Below are 20,326 nucleotides of genomic sequence, written 5' to 3' on the forward strand. Positions count from 1 at the left end.
AATGAGTAGGTGGTTCCCTTCGAGGGCTGTGGAGAGAGGAGGGGAGAGATGAGTGAGTCAGTAGGACAATACGCGAGCCGTCTGATCCTTCCTAGGGATCATCAGGTTGATGCCTAGTAGGCGCTGGTTTTTCAACCATCCTTAGAGAAGGGTGAATAATTGAATCCAATCAGAAAGGTGATAAAGTTATCGACAGGAAGAAGCTTGATCGAAGTGAGATATCAGTAGAACAATGTTCTGATCTATAAAAGGTACTAGCACAGTGCTCCCTCCGATTCCATAATGTAGTGCGTATAAATTTAAAAAAAAGTCAAACTTTGCAAATTTTGACCAAGTTTATAGAAAGACCAATTTATATCTACAATTTCAAATAAATAAAATATGAAACTACATCAGGCGATGAATCTAGTGATATATGTTTGGCATTCTAGATGTAAATGTTTTTCTCCACAAACTTGGTCAAAGTTTGTAAGGTTTGTCTTTTCGAAAACTCTATATGCACTATATTGTGAAATAGAGGGAGTATTACACACCATACTAACCACTCGGACACAAGTATCCCGCAAGAAAAAGATGGTTATGAGAATTGTTGTGCTCCAACACACCAGAAATCAAAATATTCTGTTGATGCATTGTGTTTCTTTAGCTGTGTGTAATATTTTCGTCAATAGTGAGATGACTTTATCGATTTTGAACTCCATGACTCTGGTTTTCAGCACACATTGTGAGTGCGTGCGTAGGTGATAGTGTGTGTGCGCGCGCATGTTTGCTTACGTTGTACTTTGTGTTTTGGCCACCAGGGTTCAAATCCTGGTGCTCGCATTATTTCTGGATTTATTTCAGAATTTCCGGCGATGCGCTTTCAGTGGGAGGAGATGTTCCCCTTGACGACGAGGCAACTACAGTGACTTCGTAAATCTCAAGATGATATGCCGGCTCAGTCTCTTGGAGGTTCTCATAGGGGTATGGTGCGTGTGTGCGCTCATAGGGATGAGTGTATGCGCGTATGTAGGAGCTCGTCTATACTGTGTTAAAAAAACAATTTGTGTTACCATTTCCCTACTGATACAGTACAAGAAACATGTCCTATTACCTAACTAGGAACTGGATTCCTCAATTTCCCATCTTTGCTTTGGCGTCCCTTTTGGCTAAAAAGCAAATCCCACCCAAAAGCTGCATAATATCCATCCATCCACAAACGAAACCACCCCAACCCACAGTGACCAGTACGGCGTAGGCAATAACCACTTAACTGACCTTGTGAGACATGAGCTCAGCTCAGCCGGTTGGTTCCAATTCCTACCCCCGCGGCGCACCACCGACACTCCCTCGCCCGACCCCATCCGATCTCACCCCACCCGACAAATCATGGCCTCCTCGCCTCACCGCTTTGCACTGTTAAATCCAGTCCGCCCTTTCTTATCACCACGCCGCTGTACCCTATTCTACTCATTTTACACTCCTTGGAAACGGAATCCATGGCGCATAGTAAGTCCACACAAAACCCTACATGTGCAGCTGCGCCTCGCACCCCTTTTATAAAACCCCGCACACACTCGCACACACACTCCATCCCCCAAAGCAGCTCCCCCCAGTCCCAGCTCGCTCCACACTGGCCAGCCCGCAGCCCCTGGCACGCTAGCTTGCTCTAGCTATAAGCTAGCAGGGCCTCCCGCGTGGCATTGCCTCGTCCCGGCCGCCGGCGAGGGGATCCAGCTTGGCTAATAAGGGCAAGGCGGGCGGCGAGCGAGCTAGCGATGGACGCGGCGGTGGGGCTGCCGGATGCGTGGTCGCAGGTGCGGGCGCCGGTGATCGTGCCGCTGCTGAAGCTGGCGGTGGCGGTGTGCCTGCTGATGTCGGTGCTGCTGTTCCTGGAGCGGCTCTACATGGCGGTGGTCATCGTCGGGGTGAAGCTGCTCGGCCGCCGGCCGGAGCGCCGGTACAAATGCGACCCCATCTGCGAGGACGACGACCCCGAGCTCGGCAGCGCCGCCTTCCCCATCGTGCTCGTCCAGATCCCCATGTTCAACGAGCGGGAGGTACCACATTTCCGCGCGCACACCCACACATTCCGCCCATCGCCATTGCCACCAAGCTCGCCTCCAGCTCCAGTCCCCTCTTTGTTCCTCTCACCCATTGGTTCTCGCAGCATTTAACATTTTTTGTGCGTGATAATACGTGCAGGTGTATCAGCTGTCGATCGGCGCGGTGTGCGGGCTGTCGTGGCCGTCGGATCGGCTGGTGGTGCAGGTGCTGGACGACTCCACGGACCCCCTCATCAAGGTGAGGAGATCTTATCTCCGCCCGCTCTCGGGTCGAACAGTACAAGTAGTGGTGCCAGTGGTAGTACCGGCCTGGTAATTATGGGGGCTCATGTTCAGTTGTCGGTGACTACGCCCCCATCCCCCACCCCCAAACTATCCATGGTCCGTCCACCCGAACCTCGAAGCTCCCGGGATTCCCTCTCACTCCACCGTCCCCTTTTCCATTTTTCCCAAAGGGAAAAGCCGTGACACCCGGGGCGCTCGCTGCAGTGCCAGACTCCGACCGGCCTTGTCTTTCAGACACGTCGCCTGGGCCGCATCATATGGTACTGCCTGCCTCGCGGTCGCCGTCACGGCACAGGGCTTCTCCCTCTTTATAATTAAGAGCAAGGAGCCATTCCCCCAGCTCCCAGCGAGATTTGGCAGTTTGGCCATCGGCTATTAGTTACCAGTAATAACTCTCAGCCTCACCTAGCAGCAAACCTAACCATGTGCGGCGCACGCTGTGTAACAAACAATTCTGAAATGTTGTTTTTAACATTTGTGCCTAGTCAATTTAGACGCGTGTTCAGGAGGTGTAGTAGTACTAGTTGACACGCTTGCGCCTGTCGGTGGCCAAGTGATGTTGTGTCTTGTGTGTGCGGTTATACGGCTGTCTCTCCGTTTCCGTGATCGGAAAACAGGGGGGGCAAAGATCAAAACCGTTTTCCATTTTTATCCAGCCTCCAAACTGGGATTCACATTGGCGGGTCGCGATAATCGAGGAAGAGGGGGGCAAAAAAATCTGGGCATCTTTCGCGCGCGAAGGAACGACTCCCGATGATTTTGGCGGGGCGGGCTATGCTGGAGTAGCAAGAGGGCGCCCGCGGTCCTGTGTCGTCGTTAATTGGAGTTTGGGTGCGCATTAAATGCCCCCAACGGTTTGACCGACGGGCCACAAGAGGCGATTACCCTATCTTTTACCAACAAGAGCTGGCACTTGCCAGGGTATTTTCTTTCTTTTATTTTACGGCCTTCCTTCCTTGAGGTAAAAATAAAATAAAATAAAATAAACGGGAGCAAAGCAAGGCAAACTCCCTGCATGGCTCGGGGTTATTCCCCTGGAAATCACGTGCGGGGCACGTGACGGGGCACGCCGTTAAATGTGTCATCAAGTCGCCACCGTAGTTGTACGTGATCCTCGCGATCGGCAGACAAGATTCCAGTAATTAAGCATGGGGGTACGTAGGCCGTGTCAAGGTATGCTTGGCTGGTACGGTGCTCCGTCGTCGGTTCTCATTACTCATTAGTTTGTTTAGGCCATGGTCAGCCCTTGCTTGGCCCAGCCTAGGACGTTGATTGTAATCCACGTTTGGTTCTACTACCACGCTTGGTCCTGGTTTACCAGGGGTCCACGATGTGTAAACCATGTGTTTAGTACAATGTAGTAATGGCATTACATGGTTTGCAGCTTAGTGGTTTCCAAGCTTAGAAAGATGCCAACAGTATCATTATCTTAATAGTATTGATTATGGTACTTGTCTCTCCAAAAGGAGGATACCATGATTGGAGCCCAATACCTCTATGAGAGCTGTGGACATTTTACGTCCCAATAATTGCCTATTCGTCATGAATATGAAATGTGATGCTCTGTGTGTGTTTGTCAATCAACGGCGGCTAATCATCATGTGTGCTTGGCCCGTGTAGGAAATGGTTCGGATGGAGTGCGAGCGGTGGGCGCACAAGGGGATCAACATCACGTACCAGATCCGGGAGGACCGCAAGGGGTACAAGGCCGGCGCGCTCAAGGCCGGGATGAAGCACGGGTACGTGCGCGAGTGCGAGTACATGGTCATCTTCGACGCCGACTTCCAGCCGGACCCCGACTTCCTGCACCGCACCATCCCCTACCTCCACCACAACCCGGAGATCGCCCTCGTCCAGGCGCGATGGAGGTTTGGTAAGTTTTCACCAAAAAATCCACTACTTCAAAATAAATAAAAAATTTGTGACTTCAACTTCCAACACTAGCGTGCGTTAGGGGAAGCAAAAGTAGAAAAATCTTGGCATCTTGTGCGTATGTAGGCTAGAATAATCAAAGAGAAAGGCAGGAAGGGAGAAAGAAAAAGACAGAAGCCACCGTGCTTCAAAGGTTTCACCGCGATTCAGTCTAGGAATCAGGATCGGCGGCGAGTTTCCCTGTTTGGAAGCAAGCCTAGGATGCGTCCAAGCCCAACTAACTCTTCTTCCAACCGTGCTGTCTCGCCCGAAGGCCACTGGGATGTAGCTGGACACCTGAAGGAAGATTGAAGTTTCCTCTTAACGCTAAAAAAATAATAATGCCCGCAGAGCGTCATGCCTCGTCGGGGATAAGCTAACGCGGTGGTGCCAGTACGCTCTGCTAGATCTGGCGGGTGGGTTGCGTACCGTGGCGCAATGGTACGGTTGGGAGGGATGGCAAGTTAAGTCCTGGAGGGACGGCACGTCCTCGTGCCCGCCACTGTTGCGTGCGGCGCGCCTCGTTCCCTTCCTTCCCTGGGGCGGCTGGCTGTTGGGTCGGCCGGAGTTTACTCCGGCCCGGCTCCTCGCCGATCCGATCGCGCCGCGCGCACGATCTAAACGAGGGAGACCCCCCTCGGCCGTCGCCGTCGTCGTCGGTGGCGCCGTCGGTGATCCGAATAGTGCTGCGTGGCGTCCGCTCATTAGGCTCTCCGCGCTTTTCCCGGTTAGCAGCGTGGGCCACCGGACAGATCTTCGGGCGTCCACGTGGTGCGGGCCGCCTCTACATGACCCGCGGGCCCGGGCGTGGGCCACGTCGGCCATGGCTTCTTGTCACTACCGCTTGCGGTTGCGGTGCAGTGCAGGCAGGGCGTGTCGTGTCCTGGCGCCCGGGATTTGTCCTCGCAGGCAACAATAGAAATTGCCACGGAAGAAGAGATATATCTGAGATTCTCGGTGTTTAGTGTTTAGATCATCATTGCATTGCATGATGCCACCAGCTCGCGTCCTAGATTCACCTTTGGAGACGTGGGGCGCGGCCAGATTAGCGCTCCAATCCAATCCGGCGCCGGCTTGAATTGTGCCGTGATCCCGTGATGTGTCTGCAAAGGCTGCAGGGTCCGCCCTATAAAGCTCCAAGATTTACGAGTGCTCCCTATTGCTAACCTCCAAGATTTACTTTTTATTCGACCGTGTCAGTGCGCCCACATCCTCTGTTCGGTCCAACTGTACTGTACGGGTGCACCACAGTTGGAAGTAACCGAACAAAACCAACCCTGTTATTATTCCCCCCACAAAACGGAACAAAGCATGCTCAATGTGTTTGATGCCGGTAATAGTAAAAAAGAAGGCGAGCAACTGTGCAAGTGTAACTATTTACTGTAAAAGTCCAAGGGTGACAGTGAAGAGTTGGTCTAGTAGTGACTTTTGAGCTGTACATTTTTCCCTGGTGACAATCATATACTGAAGATGCTGAGTGTCCTGTTGTTGGTGGTGATCAGTGAATGCAGATGAATGCTTGATGACGAGGATGCAGGAGATGTCCTTGGATTACCACTTCAAAGTGGAGCAGGAAGTGAGCTCCTCCGTCTGCGCCTTCTTTGGCTTCAACGGTGAGATTTCAATCCCTCCGTTCTTCCATGTCCTTTCCGATGATTTTATTCGATGTTGGTACCAATTTATCCGTGACATCTGTCTAACAATCTCAATGATTTCTTCTACCAGGAACCGCCGGTGTGTGGCGCATTGCTGCAGTGAATGAAGCAGGGGGCTGGAAGGACCGGACCACCGTGGAGGACATGGATCTGGCTATCCGGGCCAGCCTCAAGGGGTGGAAGTTTGTCTACCTCGGCGATGTTCAGGTACACTGATCAATCATGCAAACCATCAGATTCAGATAACATACAGCGCACATCCTTTGGCTTTTCTGTTTCATTACCACGTTCCTATTTTTTTAAATGAGACAGTAGTAAAAGGAATTTGACAGTGAAAAATTGGAGTTAACGAATATTCTGCAATGTTTCTCAGGTTAAGAGTGAACTCCCCAGCACTTTCAAAGCCTTCCGGTTTCAGCAGCACAGATGGTCGTGTGGTCCGGCTAACCTGTTCAGGAAGATGCTGTTGGAGATTGTGACAAATAAGGTCTGTCCCAGCACCATCAAGTCCAAATTCCTTTTTAAAGCCAAACAACTTAATTGTGTTGCTAACTCGGGTGCTATTGATCTATGCAGAAAGTGACAATCTGGAAGAAGTTTCATGTCATCTACAACTTCTTCTTGGTGCGCAAGATCGTGGCCCACATTGTGACATTCACCTTCTACTGCATCATCATCCCGACAACCATCTTTGTCCCCGAGGTTCATATACCGAAGTGGGGTTGCGTCTACATTCCAACAATCATCACTCTTCTCAACTCTGTTGGAACTCCCAGGTAATTAAATTATAGCCAGTAAGAGCTCACATTCACATAAAAATACAATAAGCAAGTAATGATCGTTCAATTATGAGTAGTATTTGATCAAACTGTGTGTTTACCTGACGAAAATGCACCAATTTTGGCAGGTCTTTTCACTTGCTTTTCTTCTGGATCCTCTTCGAAAACGTCATGTCACTGCATAGAACCAAGGCCACATTGATTGGCTTGTTAGAGGCAGGCAGGGCGAACGAATGGGTCGTCACGGAGAAGCTCGGCAGCGCCATGAAGATGAAATCTGCTAACAAAGCATCAGCCAGGAAGTCATTCATGAGGATGTGGGAGAGGTACTGAACCAATATGACAACCACACATATTTTGCCACCTTTTCCCCCTCGGCTTTCGGTTACTAACTTTCAGAGATGGAAAATTTCAGGTTGAACGTTCCGGAGCTCGGCGTTGGGGCCTTCCTCTTCTCTTGTGGATGGTACGATGTCGCGTTCGGGAAGGACAATTTCTTCATATACCTTTTCTTCCAGTCGATGGCTTTCTTCGTCGTCGGGGTTGGCTACGTCGGCACAATCGTCCCTCCATCATAACTGAAAGAACGTCGGGATCATCTCGCTGAGCAGTTCACAGTTCCCTGAGAAATCAGCAAAAGTTAGTTGGCCGTGTGCCGTGCATAGCCAGTTCAAAAGTAAAGATCACGCAGTCTTGTCTCGGTTTCTCTCTGTTTTCCTTTCCTCTTTGGAGACTGATAGTATTGCAGCATTCCCTTGAATGTGCTATTGTAAAAGAAAGCGAGGTGCAGTGTAAGGTCACTGCATGTGTATTTGTGGTGTTCTCTTTTTGCTTGTAGCAAGTACGTGCCCGTGGTTATGGGGAGCAGGATGTCTGCTTCCAAGTCGAATGTAATACTAATAGTATAAGAAAGGAAAAAGGTTCAGGAATGTGTGAGCAAGATCAGATTGTTCGGATTTTCCGTGTGCCGCCTTCAAAATTTTACGTGTGCAGTGTGCTAGATGAACCATTGTTCCCCAGGTAGTGCCAGTCGACACCTGTTGAAGCAGAAGAGAAGACACGCGTGCTCAAGAAAAAAAAAACCCATCAAACCAACCAAACAAACTGGTATTCAGAATAACTTTAAACATCCATCCTAAGTTGCGTAGGTCTTCATCCTCGTGATATGCAGCAACAAGCATCACTAAGAAACATCGCTCGAACAGTTTCCTCCCCCCCCCCCCCCCCCCCCCCCCCCGGGATGTGGGAAATATGAGCAATTTACCATATGATTTTATTAACAGAAATACTAGAGAAAACATGACTATTATAATAGGGATAAAACAAGTCATGCAGTCTGACATAGAGAAGGTAAGTAGCATCTTCATACATGAAATAGATGATCTAGGACAGAACATATGTAAGATAGAGGATAGAACAAGAAACACTAGAGCAAGAAAACGTAGCAGGATCATAAACAGAGAGGACACGAAGACATACGGAGCAGCGGCAGAAGTACCGGTCTTGGGGTCGATGTCCTCGCCAGCCATGTCGCCGAAGAGGTTGTCGACGTCGGGAAGAAGTCGTCGTTGGGGAAGTGGTCGTCGGTGTCCGGAGCGTCCGTGATGAACCGGTCAGTAGTCGCGCAGAGCGCTCCCCAAAAACCCTATCACCCTTCTACCGTACAAGACTCAAATCGGTGGCGAGAGGAAGATGTTGTTCTGATGTGTCTCTCTGGGAAGGAGCGACCTCTCTTTTATAGGCACAGGAGAAGGAGGCGAATAGGCTGCGACGGGAGCTGAAGCAAAGAAGGGAGACGAAACGAACATGCAACAGCCAAAGAGTGCAGCGTTCGTATTCAATATCCACTACAACAAAACTTTGCAGCTCCCGAGTGACCTTTCGTATACCCGTCGTGCGTGGCAAAAATTTAGACATCGGCTCGGCTCATTCTGTTGGGACCCCGACTCATAAGTCGTGATCACCGAATGCACGTGTACAGTGATCCCAGAGATCAATGCTCACTGAACACACAGAAGCTGAATAACAAGAGTCTTACATCCATACATACCGTCTTACACAAATTATGACCATTATGGTCAAGTCTTACATTGATAAAGCCTTAAGGGCTGAACATCAAATGAAACACAAAGCAGCGGAAATCTTCGTCAAGAAATAGAACCCATGCCATCTGCCTTAACCCTACAGGCATTCTGACTGGGAAACGTCCTAGTTCGCATGTTCGTCTCCAAAGAACTCTTCTTTGAACTCCGGTTCTTCCATGCCTGGTCAATTAAATAACCAGTGGCAAGCCAATGAGTACTTTGAATGTACTCGCAAGCAACCCATGTTTTGGTTCAAGGTACAACAATGCATGACATAGGTAATTTTTTTGCAGAAAGCTAGTTTTGAGTGTAAAGACATGTTCAACCTCCTATAAAGCATGCATCAAGAGAGTCCAAGTAACCATGAGGACTGGTTACAGATATCAACATAAATATAGTGGGCACCAACCCATTTATCACAAACAGAGTGGGCACCAACCCATCTCAATCGTGTCAAGTCCCTTGACTTGACCCAAGTAGTTTTATCAACACACACACACACACACATGGTTGAAAACTCTGGACGTAGTTTAAGCAGCACCGCCCAACTGTCCTTGACCGTGGACACGGCTATTCGAATAGTTTTACACTCTGCACAGGTTGCACACTGTACCCACTAGATCCGGGGAACTTCCGTGTCATCCACGACCCGCGGTACCTCAAGTACCCGGGGTAAGCACCCGGTCACTACCTTTCCCTAGACGACACTAATATGGAGTCCACTCGATTGGTAGTAACCCCCGTGCCCAACATTTCACATCATAAAGTCGTGGAGCCTCGCTCCCATATTCATCACATACCACAAGCACGGGGTACCAACGGTGTGTCCGGTGCTGTAAAGACAGACATGGCCGCCCTACCTGGCACGACCCCTTCCCGAGAGAGAGCACCAACTCTCCCCCGTCACTAGTAATGCGGGCTCCAAGCTAGTATCGACCTAGGTAATCAATAATGCCCTTTCCCATATAAGGGTAGAGTGGTTGCGCATGTAAGGTTGGGACAGTCGACAAATCTTAAATCTAATCCGTTTTCGAAAACAACACACACACTTGCCTCGGTACACCACTTCGTCATCAAGTGGTTACCCATTTCATCATCTCCCTCGGGCATAAGTGGCACCCGACGGGGTTTTCGAAAAAGTCTTTTGAAAATACTTTTGTCTCCATCACCATGCATATACCCGTCCCTTTTTGCGTAGCAAACTACTTAGCATCTTACCTACTCCCACCGGCATAACCCTCATAAGAAGGTAGGGTCATGCACAATGCAAGTATCAACGAGAAAGTTTGGGGGCAAGCCATCAAGTGGTTACCCCTCATCATGATTCCGATGCAGCAATAATAAAGAGCTATATGACATGCATAAAAAGGGTTTCATAGAAATGGTCAAAGGGCTGCTTGCCTGGCTCAGCAAAGTCTTCGGGGTCTTCAAAGTCTTCTGGTCCAACTCCTTCGTCAGCACCGCAATCTATCGTCGCAAAATATTAACGAGAAAATAAGGCAATAATAAAACAGAAAAATCAAAGTGCTCAGAAAAATGTCAACTCTTTTTTGTAAAATATTAGATGGAAATCTAAGAAGGGGAAACTTGCTAGTTTTGGATTTGGAGTGGTGGAACAGGAGATATGGATTTTCAGAGGCACATTTAAATGCTAAAAATCACATTTAAATATTTTCAGTGAAGAAAGGTTGGTTGGATTTGAATGGAAGTTACACCATTAAATATGTAGCAATATTTTGGGATTTTAGAAATTGGAATTAATCCATTTGGACAAATATTGTGTCCTGTGGAATTTTTGGAAAAAGTGACAGAAAAGAAAAAGAGAAAGGGGCACTGTGCCTGCCGGGCCAGAACAGCCGCAGGGCAGCGGCCCAGCCAGCAGGCCGGCCCAGCCGAGCCAGCGCACAGCGCGCGCGCGTGCCCACCCATTTCAAACCTGACGGCCGGGGCCCGCAGGTCAGAGAGAGAGAGAGGGGTGCGGGAATGAGGGAGAGGATGACAGGCGGGGCCCACCTGTCATCACTAACCCGTGGACAGGGGGGTCGCGGTGCTCACCGGCGACGATGCAGGCGACGGCGAGCTCCGGCGAGTGCGGGGATGGCTTCAGGGGGCCGCCGCACGTCGGTGGGTGGTGGACTTGGCCGGCGGGGGTGCCTGGTTCGCCGGCGACGAGGTTCGCGGCGGAGAAGCTTCGGGAGGCGGTAGCTCCGGCCGTTTCAGGCTGCAAATGAGAGGGGAAACGGAGGGGAAATGATCAGGGAGATGCAGGGGTTCCAGATCGAGGCAAGGGGGGAGCGGGGGAGGCTTAAACCTCGCGAATTCCGGCGAGCCGACGCGGCGGAGCTCGAGCTCGATCTCGAGCTCGGAAGCTCCTGGAGAGGGGTGAGTGGTGCAGGGGAAAGCTTTGGGGTGTGAGAGAGCGAGTGGTGGCTAGAGGAGGGCTCGGGGAGGCCTTTAAGTAGGCGAACGGCGGTCCACCGTGGGCTCGTGCGCCGGCGGGCTTGTGCTCGTTGCTACGGGCCTCGGAAGGGTGCTGCACCGTGTCTGGGGTGTTCGTGGGGGTCGACTACGCCCAGGGGAAGAAGAGAGAGAGGGAGCAGGGGGCCAGAGGCACCGCGCGTGTGAGCACGCTCACTGGTGCGCTCGGGCGGCCCTTGTTCGCTAGCGCGGAGGCGCGGGGAAGAGGAGAGAGGAGGGGGACGGTGCCGTGGCGTGTCGCGGACGTCGAGGCGTATCGGTTGGCGTGAGGGGGAGGGCCAAGGTGGCCGGAAGCGGCTGGAAGGGGGCGGCTACAGTGCGGGGGTGCACTGTAGCGCGCTCCAGAGCGTGCATATGGCCGGCATGGCCATTTTTCCCGCGCTCTGGGCTTGGCCACTAGTGTCTGGGGGCTCTAGGGGGAAGTAAACAAATGGGGAGGGGCATTGGATGCCCTGGATGCCCACTGGATGGAGGTGGGAGGTGAGGAAGAGGGAGAAAATGGCTGTCCAGAGAGGGAGAGAGAGATTTTCATCCCCCCAACAATTGAGTTTGAGTTAGGAGAACCTACTGGAGGTAAAATATGACTAGAAGGGGCTGTGGTAAAAATTAGAGCTCACCAAGAATAGTGGAAGGGGTCAAAACAGTGGTTTTTGCAAAATGTCAGAAGGTGTTTGATAGAGTTTTGAGCAAGCAAATGGACTCCAATTGCCATGAGACTCCACAAGGTGAAATGACTCATATAAATATAGCCTTCCACCAATTTGGAGATTATTTGGGCAAAGTTGCCAATGCAACTTTTGTAAACCCTAGAAATGAGCAGAAATAGACTTGAGTAGATCTAGTTGAGCATAACACTTCTCCTTGATTCACCACTTTGTGTAGTGGCCTCATTTGGTCATGTGAACATGCTCACAAAAGTTGGGGTCAAGGGGAGAAAGTTGGTAGTACAAACTTGTTCAAATATGGTTCTGGTCAGAGAGGGTTTTGGGGCATTTTGGTGAACCAAAATGACTTTAATTGACATGATGCTTTGCAAGGTGATCACAATATGCATTTGTGACTTTCTGGATTTTTCTTGGATTTTTGTGAAAATATTTCCTGTAGAAATATTTCAAATCCTTGAAATAGGCAGGAATGGTTTTGGGAGGTTTTGTCCAATATTTTGAACATGACCATGTGTTGAAACTCTTATATATGGAAAATATATGTCCACTGAGTTTCCCTGATTTTTGTCAAATATTTTTGAATCAATAAAATAATTTTTCCCTATTAAAGACCATTTCTGGCCTTAAGAAAAAGCTTTTAAATAAAATAGAAAATAGCTTTTAAAATTATATTTTTGTGGTTTCTGGGTATCCTATATCTAATAGGTTTCAAATATACTTTTGAAAGATTTTTCACACCTCAAATCAAGTACTTGCAGTGCAAATCTTAATTCAAGGGTTTTTGGAAACTAATTTTAGAAAATACTTTTTGGCCAAATTATTTTTGTAAGGAAATACTATATTGCTCTACACACATGGCATGATCATTGGACAGAAGTTTGGGGCAAGGAGATGAAGTATAGAAGGTGGAGTAGTTGACTATTAAGAGCACTTGAAAAACCACATAGAGAAAGCCAGCTCCAAATAAAAGCCAAATAAAGCAAAAAGTTTTTGTTGGTCCAAATTTTCATGCTTTAATAATGCAAATGAAGTGTTACAAAATGCAGGGTGTGACAGACCTAACCCCCTTACAAGAATCTCGTCCCCGAGATTCCTAAACTAGGCTTTAAAGAGATACGGAAACTCGGTTCTAAGGTAGTCTTCACGCTCCCAAGTTGCTTCTGCTTCAGAGTGGTTGCTCCACTGGACCTTGAAATACTTGATGGTGCGGCTTCGAGTGTGTCGCTCGGCCTCATCCAGAATGCATATGGGCCTCTCACGATAAGTCAAATCAGGCTGAAGGTCAATGGCTTGGTGATTGACGTCCTTGTAGAGATCAGGCTTGTCTGGAACTTGGAGACACTTCCGGAGTTGTGACACGTGGAATACGTTGTGCACATCGGATAGTTCAGGTGGCAATTCCAATTGGTAAGCCACTTCTCCTCGTCGTGCTGTGATCTCGAAGGGACCAATAAACCTTGGTGCGAGCTTTCCCTTAACGTGGAAACGCTTTGTTCCCTTAAGAGGAGTTACTCGCAGGTATACATGGTCTCCGACTTGGAAGTCTACTAGTCGGCGACGAGCATCAGCATAGCTCTTCTGCCTTGACTTGGCGGTCTTCAGTTGCTCTCTGACTAGCTGAACTTGCTCTTCTGCTTCACGGAGGATATCGGGCCCAAAGACAAGTCCTTCTCCGGTCTCCGACCAGTTGAGGGGTGTGCGGCACTTCCGTCCATATAACACCTCAAATGGTGCCATCTGAAGGCTTGACTGATAACTGTTGTTGTAGGAGAATTCGGCAAAAGGGAGGCAATCTTCCCACTTAGCTCCATATGCTAAGACACAGGCTCGGAGCATGTCTTCGAGTATCTGATTCACTCGTTCTGTCTGGCCTCCGGTCTGCGGGTGGAAGGCAGTGCTGAAGGACAACTTGGTTCCCAGGGCCTCTTGGAACTTCTTCCAAAACCTTGAGGTGAACTGGGTCCCTCGATCAGACACAATCTCCTTGGGAACACCATGAAGGCTTACGATTCTGTTGATGTATAGAGTTGCTAGCTGGTCGCCACTATGGGTAGTCGTAACAGGAATGAAGTGGGCTACTTTGGTCAAATGATCGACTATGACCCAGATGGAGTCATGTCCCTTGTTCGACCTAGGTAGTCCAGTGATGAAGTCCATTCCGACTTTATCCCATTTCCACTCGGGAACCTTGAGTGGTTGGAGCAATCCAGCGGGTCACTGATATTCAGCCTTGACTCTTTGGCATACATCACACTTTGCAACATAGGTGGCAATCTCCCTTTTCATCCCGTGCCACCAAAATCTTTCCTTCAGGTCTTGATACATCTTGGTTCCTCCAGGGTGGATGGAGTACGGGGTGTCATGAGCTTCTTGCAAGATCAGATTCTTGAGCTCAACCTTGTTGGGCACGCAGATGCGATTCCCAAACCACAGAATTCCTTCCTCATCCTCTGAGAATCCTGGGGCCTTGCCCGCTTTGATCTTCCTCTTGATGCCTTCAATACTTTCGTGTCCCTTCTGAGCTTCCTTAATATCATCCATCAGGGTAGGCTTGACTTCAAGGTTGGCTAAGAATCCTGGTGCAACCAGTTCCAACCCGAAGCTTTCAAGTTCTTCATACAAGGCGGGTAGCCTTCCCTTAAGCATAGCATTCAAGGAACAAGCCTTCCTGCTTAATGCATCAGCTACCACATTAGCCTTCCCAGGGTGGTATTGAACACTAAGGTCATAATCCTTGATCAACTCTAGCCATCTTCTTTGCCTCATGTTCAATTCCTTTTGAGTGAAAATATACTTCAGACTTTTGTGATCCGTGTATATCTCACATCGCTTCCCTAAGAGGTAATGTCGCCATGTCTTCAGGGCATGAACCACTGCTGCTAACTCAAGATCATGAGTAGCATAGTTCTCTTCATGAGGCCATAGTTGCCTTGAAAGGTAAGCTACGACTCTGCCTTCTTGCATCAGAACACCTCCCAGTCCGGTTTTTGATGCATCACAATCTATCACAAACTCCTTGTGTATATCTGGCGTGGCCAGGACTGGGGCGGTGGTCAGTCTCTTCTTCAGCTCCTGGAAGCTCTCTTCGCACTTCGGCGTCCATTCAAACTTCTTGTCCTTCTTCAAGAGCTGAGTCATGGGTCGGGCAATGCTTGAGAATCCTTCAACGAACTTGCGGTAATATCCCGCGAGTCCGAGGAAGCTTCTGACTTCCTTCACATTGCTTGGGGATTGCCATTCAGTCACAGCTGCAATCTTAGCGGGGTCGACCGACAATCCTTCCTCAGTCATAACATGACCCAAGAATCCAACTTCATGCAGCCAAAATTCGCACTTGCTGAACTTGGCATACAGTTGGTGCTCTCGAAGCTTGTCTAGGACCATCCTCAAGTGTTGCTCGTGCTCTTCTTCCGTCTTTGAGAAGACAAGAATGTCATCAATGAAGACAACAACGAACTTGTCCAAATATTCCATGAAGACCTTATTCATGAGATACATGAAGTAAGCTGGGGCATTGGTCAATCCAAAGGACATGACCGTGCACTCATACAGGCCATATCTGGTTACAAATGCCGTCTTCGGAATATCTTGGGGTCTGATCTTCAGTTGGTAATACCCAGATCTGAGGTCAATCTTGGAGAACACCTTGGCCCCGTTGAGTTGATCAAACAGATCTTCAATCTTGGGAAGTGGATACTTGTTCTTGATTGTAACTTCATTGAGGGAGCGGTAGTCAATGCACAAGCGGATGGTACCGTCCTTCTTTGCCACAAACAGAACAGGTGATCCCCAAGGGGAGGCACTAGGGCGGATAAATCCCTTCCTCAACTGCTCTTCCAGTTGCTTCTTCAACTCTGCTAACTCCTCTGATCCCATTCTATAAGGCTTCTTATAGATGGGTCCCGCTCCGGGTATGAGCTCGATGATGAACTCAATGTCTCGGTCAGGAGGCATTCCTGGTAGCTCATCAGGAAAGACATCGGGGTATTCGCATACTACCGGCACTTGCTCCAATCCAACTTCAGTCAGACAGTTGACTTGATTGGCTTGAGCAGAGGAGGGGTTGGAGGCAAATTTAACTTCGACTCCTTGGTCATTGGTCACAGTGACAGTCCGGTTGGCGCAGTCTATCAAGCCTTGGTGCTTGATGAGCCAATTCATTCCTAAGATCACATCCAAGCCTTGTGATCCTAAGATGATAATGTCTGCTAGGAAGTCTACCCCGTTAATGACAATCCCGACTCCTCTACATCCTGTCTTGGCTCTCATCTCTGCTCCGGGGGTTTGTACCACCATAGGGTTATATAGGAGTGTAGGGGTCATGCCACTTTTTAATGCAAACTTTTGGGTGACAAATGAATGTGTGGCTCCAGAATCAAACAAGACAGTTGCAGGTGCAGAATTGACAAGGAATGTACCCAGCACGACGTCCGGGTCTTCCTGGGCTTCTTCTGCAGTGACATGATTCACACGACCCTTGCCGTTGTTGGGCAGGTTGCGGGGAGCTTGGTTCCTTGGTGGCATTCCACGGCCTTGTCCTGGATTCTGCGCATTGGGGCGCGGGGCGTCGGGCTTCTTGTTGGGGCAATTCTTGGAGTAATGTCCTGGCTGTCCACATCCGAAGCAAGTGACTTGGTTGGGGATGACGCCCTTGCCAGCATTGTTATTGGGGTTGTTGTAAGCTGGCCTGGGGTTGGCATACTGCTGAGGTGGATAGTTGGTGCGGGGTACAAGAGCTCTTGGTTGCTGATAGGTTGGCTTGACCGGGGCTGGCTGCCACGGGCGAGGCTTCTGGTTGCTGGAGCTACCCTTGCTGATCATCTTGCGCTTACGGGTATCATCCAAAGCACGTCGCTTGTCCTCAAGCATGAGTGCCTTGTTCACCAGATCAGGAAAGGTCGGGTAGTCACACACAACAAGCGAGTACTGCAGAGTCTGGTTAAGGCCTTCCATGAAGCGCTCCCTTTTGGCAGCATCAGTGCTGACATCTTCAGGGGCATACCTTGAGAGAACACTGAACTTCTGCATGTACTCCTTGACAGTGCTACTTCCTTGCTTCAGGGCTCGGAACTCACGCTTCTTGATGGCCATGATTCCAGAAGGAATGTGGGCCTTGCGGAATTCTGCCTTGAAGTCATTCCAAGTGATGTTTTGCTCAGCATGCATGGCCTTGAATCCATCCCACCAAGCTCTGGCAGTTCCCCCGAGACAGTGGGCAGCATATGCCACCCTCTCACGGTCTTCAGTGCAGCCGACTAGGTCCAACAAGTCCTCAATGGTGCGGACCCAGTCGTCCGCATCCAGGGGTTCAGCAGTCTCGATGAAGGTGGGTGGTGCATGCTTCTTGAAAACTCCACCAACGTGGACCGTCCATTGCCGTGTCCCGCCGGCTGGCGATTGACAGCTTGAGCAATCACCTGGAGGGCTGCAGTGTTGGCTTGGCGTTCCTCTCGGAAGGCTTGGAGAAGCTGAGCCATGTCCATGATTGGGGGAGGTGGTGGGGGTGGAGTCTGTCCTTGGGCTTGGTCCTGGCTGACTCCTGCTTCAGCAGAACCTCCGGCTTCTTGCTGCTGGGTAGAGGTACCAGTACGTGTTACAACAGGCATCCTGTTGGAGTGGTCAAGGTTTCATGATTGGGGAAAGATGGGGAAAGCAACATAGATGGGATGCCTAGTAAGGGGGTTGGTATGACACTAATTGTTTTCATGCAAGGGCCAAAAGGGCCAAACACATTCATTAAAGTCCAAATGGGTGATGTAGTCGTTTACAAGTTCCCGAAGGAAAGCACGACATCCATAAAACACAACAAAAGCAAACACAACACTACATGGTTTCATATGAACCATTACATGGATTCGACTTCGCATAGGGGTACACGACCTATCCTACCGTAGGGTTACTAACGGGCATATCCAAGTTGTGAATGATGCCTAAGTGGTGGAATGCTCGGTCGCGTAGTCTGGCTCTACTGGGTCTTCCTCCTCTTCATCAGTAGCGCGGCTTTCTTCATTGCTTGAAGGGATGGGGGAGTGGAGGAGCTCAACGCGGCGTTGCTTTGCTGGTGGGGTGAAGAGCCTGCGGTAATCCCTTGCGCTCATGCGGGGTTGCTGTGGTGGTTCTCCATCCTTTGGGGGTCTTCCGCCTCTGTATGCGATTGCGGGCTGTCCAGGGGGAGCACCTTCCTTCTTGATCCTATCCGTCTTCTCTTGTGCTTGGCGAAGAAGTGCCTTGGTCTCATGAAGTTCCTTTCGGAGTTCCATTGATTCCGCGGCCAAGTGTTGTGCCAAACTATCGGCACAAAGGCTGAAGTAGGTCTGGAATCGGAGTGGAAGTCCTTCTTCTAATGGTGGAGCTGGTGCACTGCTCTCATCCTCACCTTCCTTCCGATAAGGCAAGAAGCGGGTTGCCAACTCGTCTGCCATCTCTGGAAGAAGGTCTCGGAGGCGGGTGAGTGCCTTGAGGGTTGCCGTCTCGACGACAAGAACTAGTGTTTCCATTTGGGGTCCCTCGAAGAACCAGCTTGTTGGAGAGTCATTGGCCTTCACGATCACTTCCACATGATACTCCGTCTCGGTGTCATTGATCCAATGCTCATGGTAGGTGAAAATGGGGGCTCGGTGGTACTGGCACTTCTTGAGGCTATCCTCGAGAAGCACGGGAAATCCGGTGGTCAGGAAGTCTTCGGGTACGGCAGCCATCTACAAAGGTTGAATGGGAGAGGTCAATAAGGGAAAATGCATCTTGGGTGGGGTAAGCTTCAGAAAAGAAGAGAGGTTTAGATGGTCTCAAGTTAACTAACGTCCATGCTAACTAAGGCTTCCTACAGTCAGGATGGCTCTGATACCAGCTCTGTTGGGACCCCGACTCATAAGTCGTGATCACCGAATGCACGTGTACAGTGATCCCAGAGATCAATGCTCACTGAACACACAGAAGCTGAATAACAAGAGTCTTACATCCATACATACCGTCTTACACAAATTATGACCATTATGGTCAAGTCTTACATTTATAAAGCCTTAAGGGCTGAACATCAAATGAAACACAAAGCAGCGGAAATCTTCGTCGAGAAATAGAACCCATGCCATCTGCCTTAACCCTACAGGCATTCTGACTGGGAAACGTCCTAGTTCGCATGTTCGTCTCCAAAGAACTCTTCTTCGAACTCCGGTTCTTCCATGCCTGGTCAATTAAATAACCAGTGGCAAGCCAATGAGTACTTTGAATGTACTCGCAAGCAACCCATGTTTTGGTTCAAGGTACAACAATGCATGACATAGGTAAATTTTTTGCAGAAAGCTAGTTTTGAGTGTAAAGACATGTTCAACCTCCTATAAAGCATGCATCAAGAGAGTCCAAGTAACCATGAGGACTGGTTACAGATATCAACATAAATATAGTGGGCACCAACCCATTTATCACAAACAGAGTGGGCACCAACCCATCTCAATCGTGTCAAGTCCCTTGACTTGACCCAAGTAGTTTTATCAACACACACACACACACATGGTTGAAACTCTGGACGTAGTTTAAGCAGCACCGCCCAACTGTCCTTGACCGTGGACACGGCTATTCGAATAGTTTTACACTCTGCAGAGGTTGCACACTGTACCCACAAGATCCGGGGAACTTCCGTGTCATCCACGACCCGCGGTACCTCAAGTACCCGGGGTAAGCACCCGATCACTACCTTTCCCTAGACGACACTAACATGGAGTCCACTCGATTGGTAGTAACCCCCGTGCCTAACATTTCACATCATAAAGTTGTGGAGCCTCGCTCCCATATTCATCACATACCACAAGCACGGGGTACCAACGGTGTGTTCGGTGCCCTGTGAAAACAGTCATGGCCGCCCTACCTGGCACGACCCCGTCCCGAGAGAGAGCACCAACTCTCCCCCGTCACTAGTAATGCGGGCTCCAAGCTAGTATCGGCCTAGGTAATCAATAATGCCCTTTCCCATATAAGGGTAGAGTGGTTGCGCATGTAAGGTTGGGACAGTCGACAAATCTTAAATCTAATCCGTTTTCGAAAACAACACACACACTTGCCTCGGTACACCACTTCGTCATCAAGTGGTTACCCATTTCATCATCTCCCTTGGGCATAAGTGGCACCCGACGGGGTTTTCGAAAAAGTCTTTTGAAAATACTTTGTCTCCATCACCATGCATATACCCGTCCCTTTTTGCGTAGCAACTACTTAGCATCCTACCTACTCCCACCGGCATAACCCTCATAAGAAGGTAGGGTCATGCACAATGCAAGTATCAACGAGAAGTTTGGGGGCAACCATCAAGTGGTTACCCCTCATCATGATTCCGATGCAGCAATAATAAGAGCTATATGACATGCATAAAAAGGGTTTCATAGACATGGTCAAAGGGCTGCTTGCCTGGCTCATCAAAGTCTTCTGGGTCTT

The 20,326-nt window shown here is 49.5% G+C and overlaps 1 protein-coding gene across 1 annotated transcript; it reads left to right on the forward strand.

The window, feature by feature from the left end:
- The first annotated feature begins 1,557 nt into the window (after positions 1–1,557).
- Positions 1,558–7,615, forward strand: LOC123136782 (glucomannan 4-beta-mannosyltransferase 1). Its single transcript, XM_044556283.1, has 9 exons — positions 1,558–2,039; positions 2,185–2,283; positions 3,951–4,203; positions 5,744–5,854; positions 5,967–6,103; positions 6,270–6,383; positions 6,473–6,672; positions 6,804–7,001; positions 7,091–7,615. Exons 1-9 carry the CDS (start codon positions 1,758–1,760, stop codon positions 7,251–7,253), a joined length of 1,557 nt encoding a protein of 518 aa, XP_044412218.1. The 5' UTR covers positions 1,558–1,757; the 3' UTR covers positions 7,254–7,615.
- The last annotated feature ends 12,711 nt before the right edge of the window (positions 7,616–20,326 follow it).

Source organism: Triticum aestivum, chromosome 6B (genome assembly GCF_018294505.1).
Source record: "Triticum aestivum cultivar Chinese Spring chromosome 6B, IWGSC CS RefSeq v2.1, whole genome shotgun sequence".
NCBI classification, from domain to species: Eukaryota; Viridiplantae; Streptophyta; class Magnoliopsida; order Poales; family Poaceae; genus Triticum; species Triticum aestivum.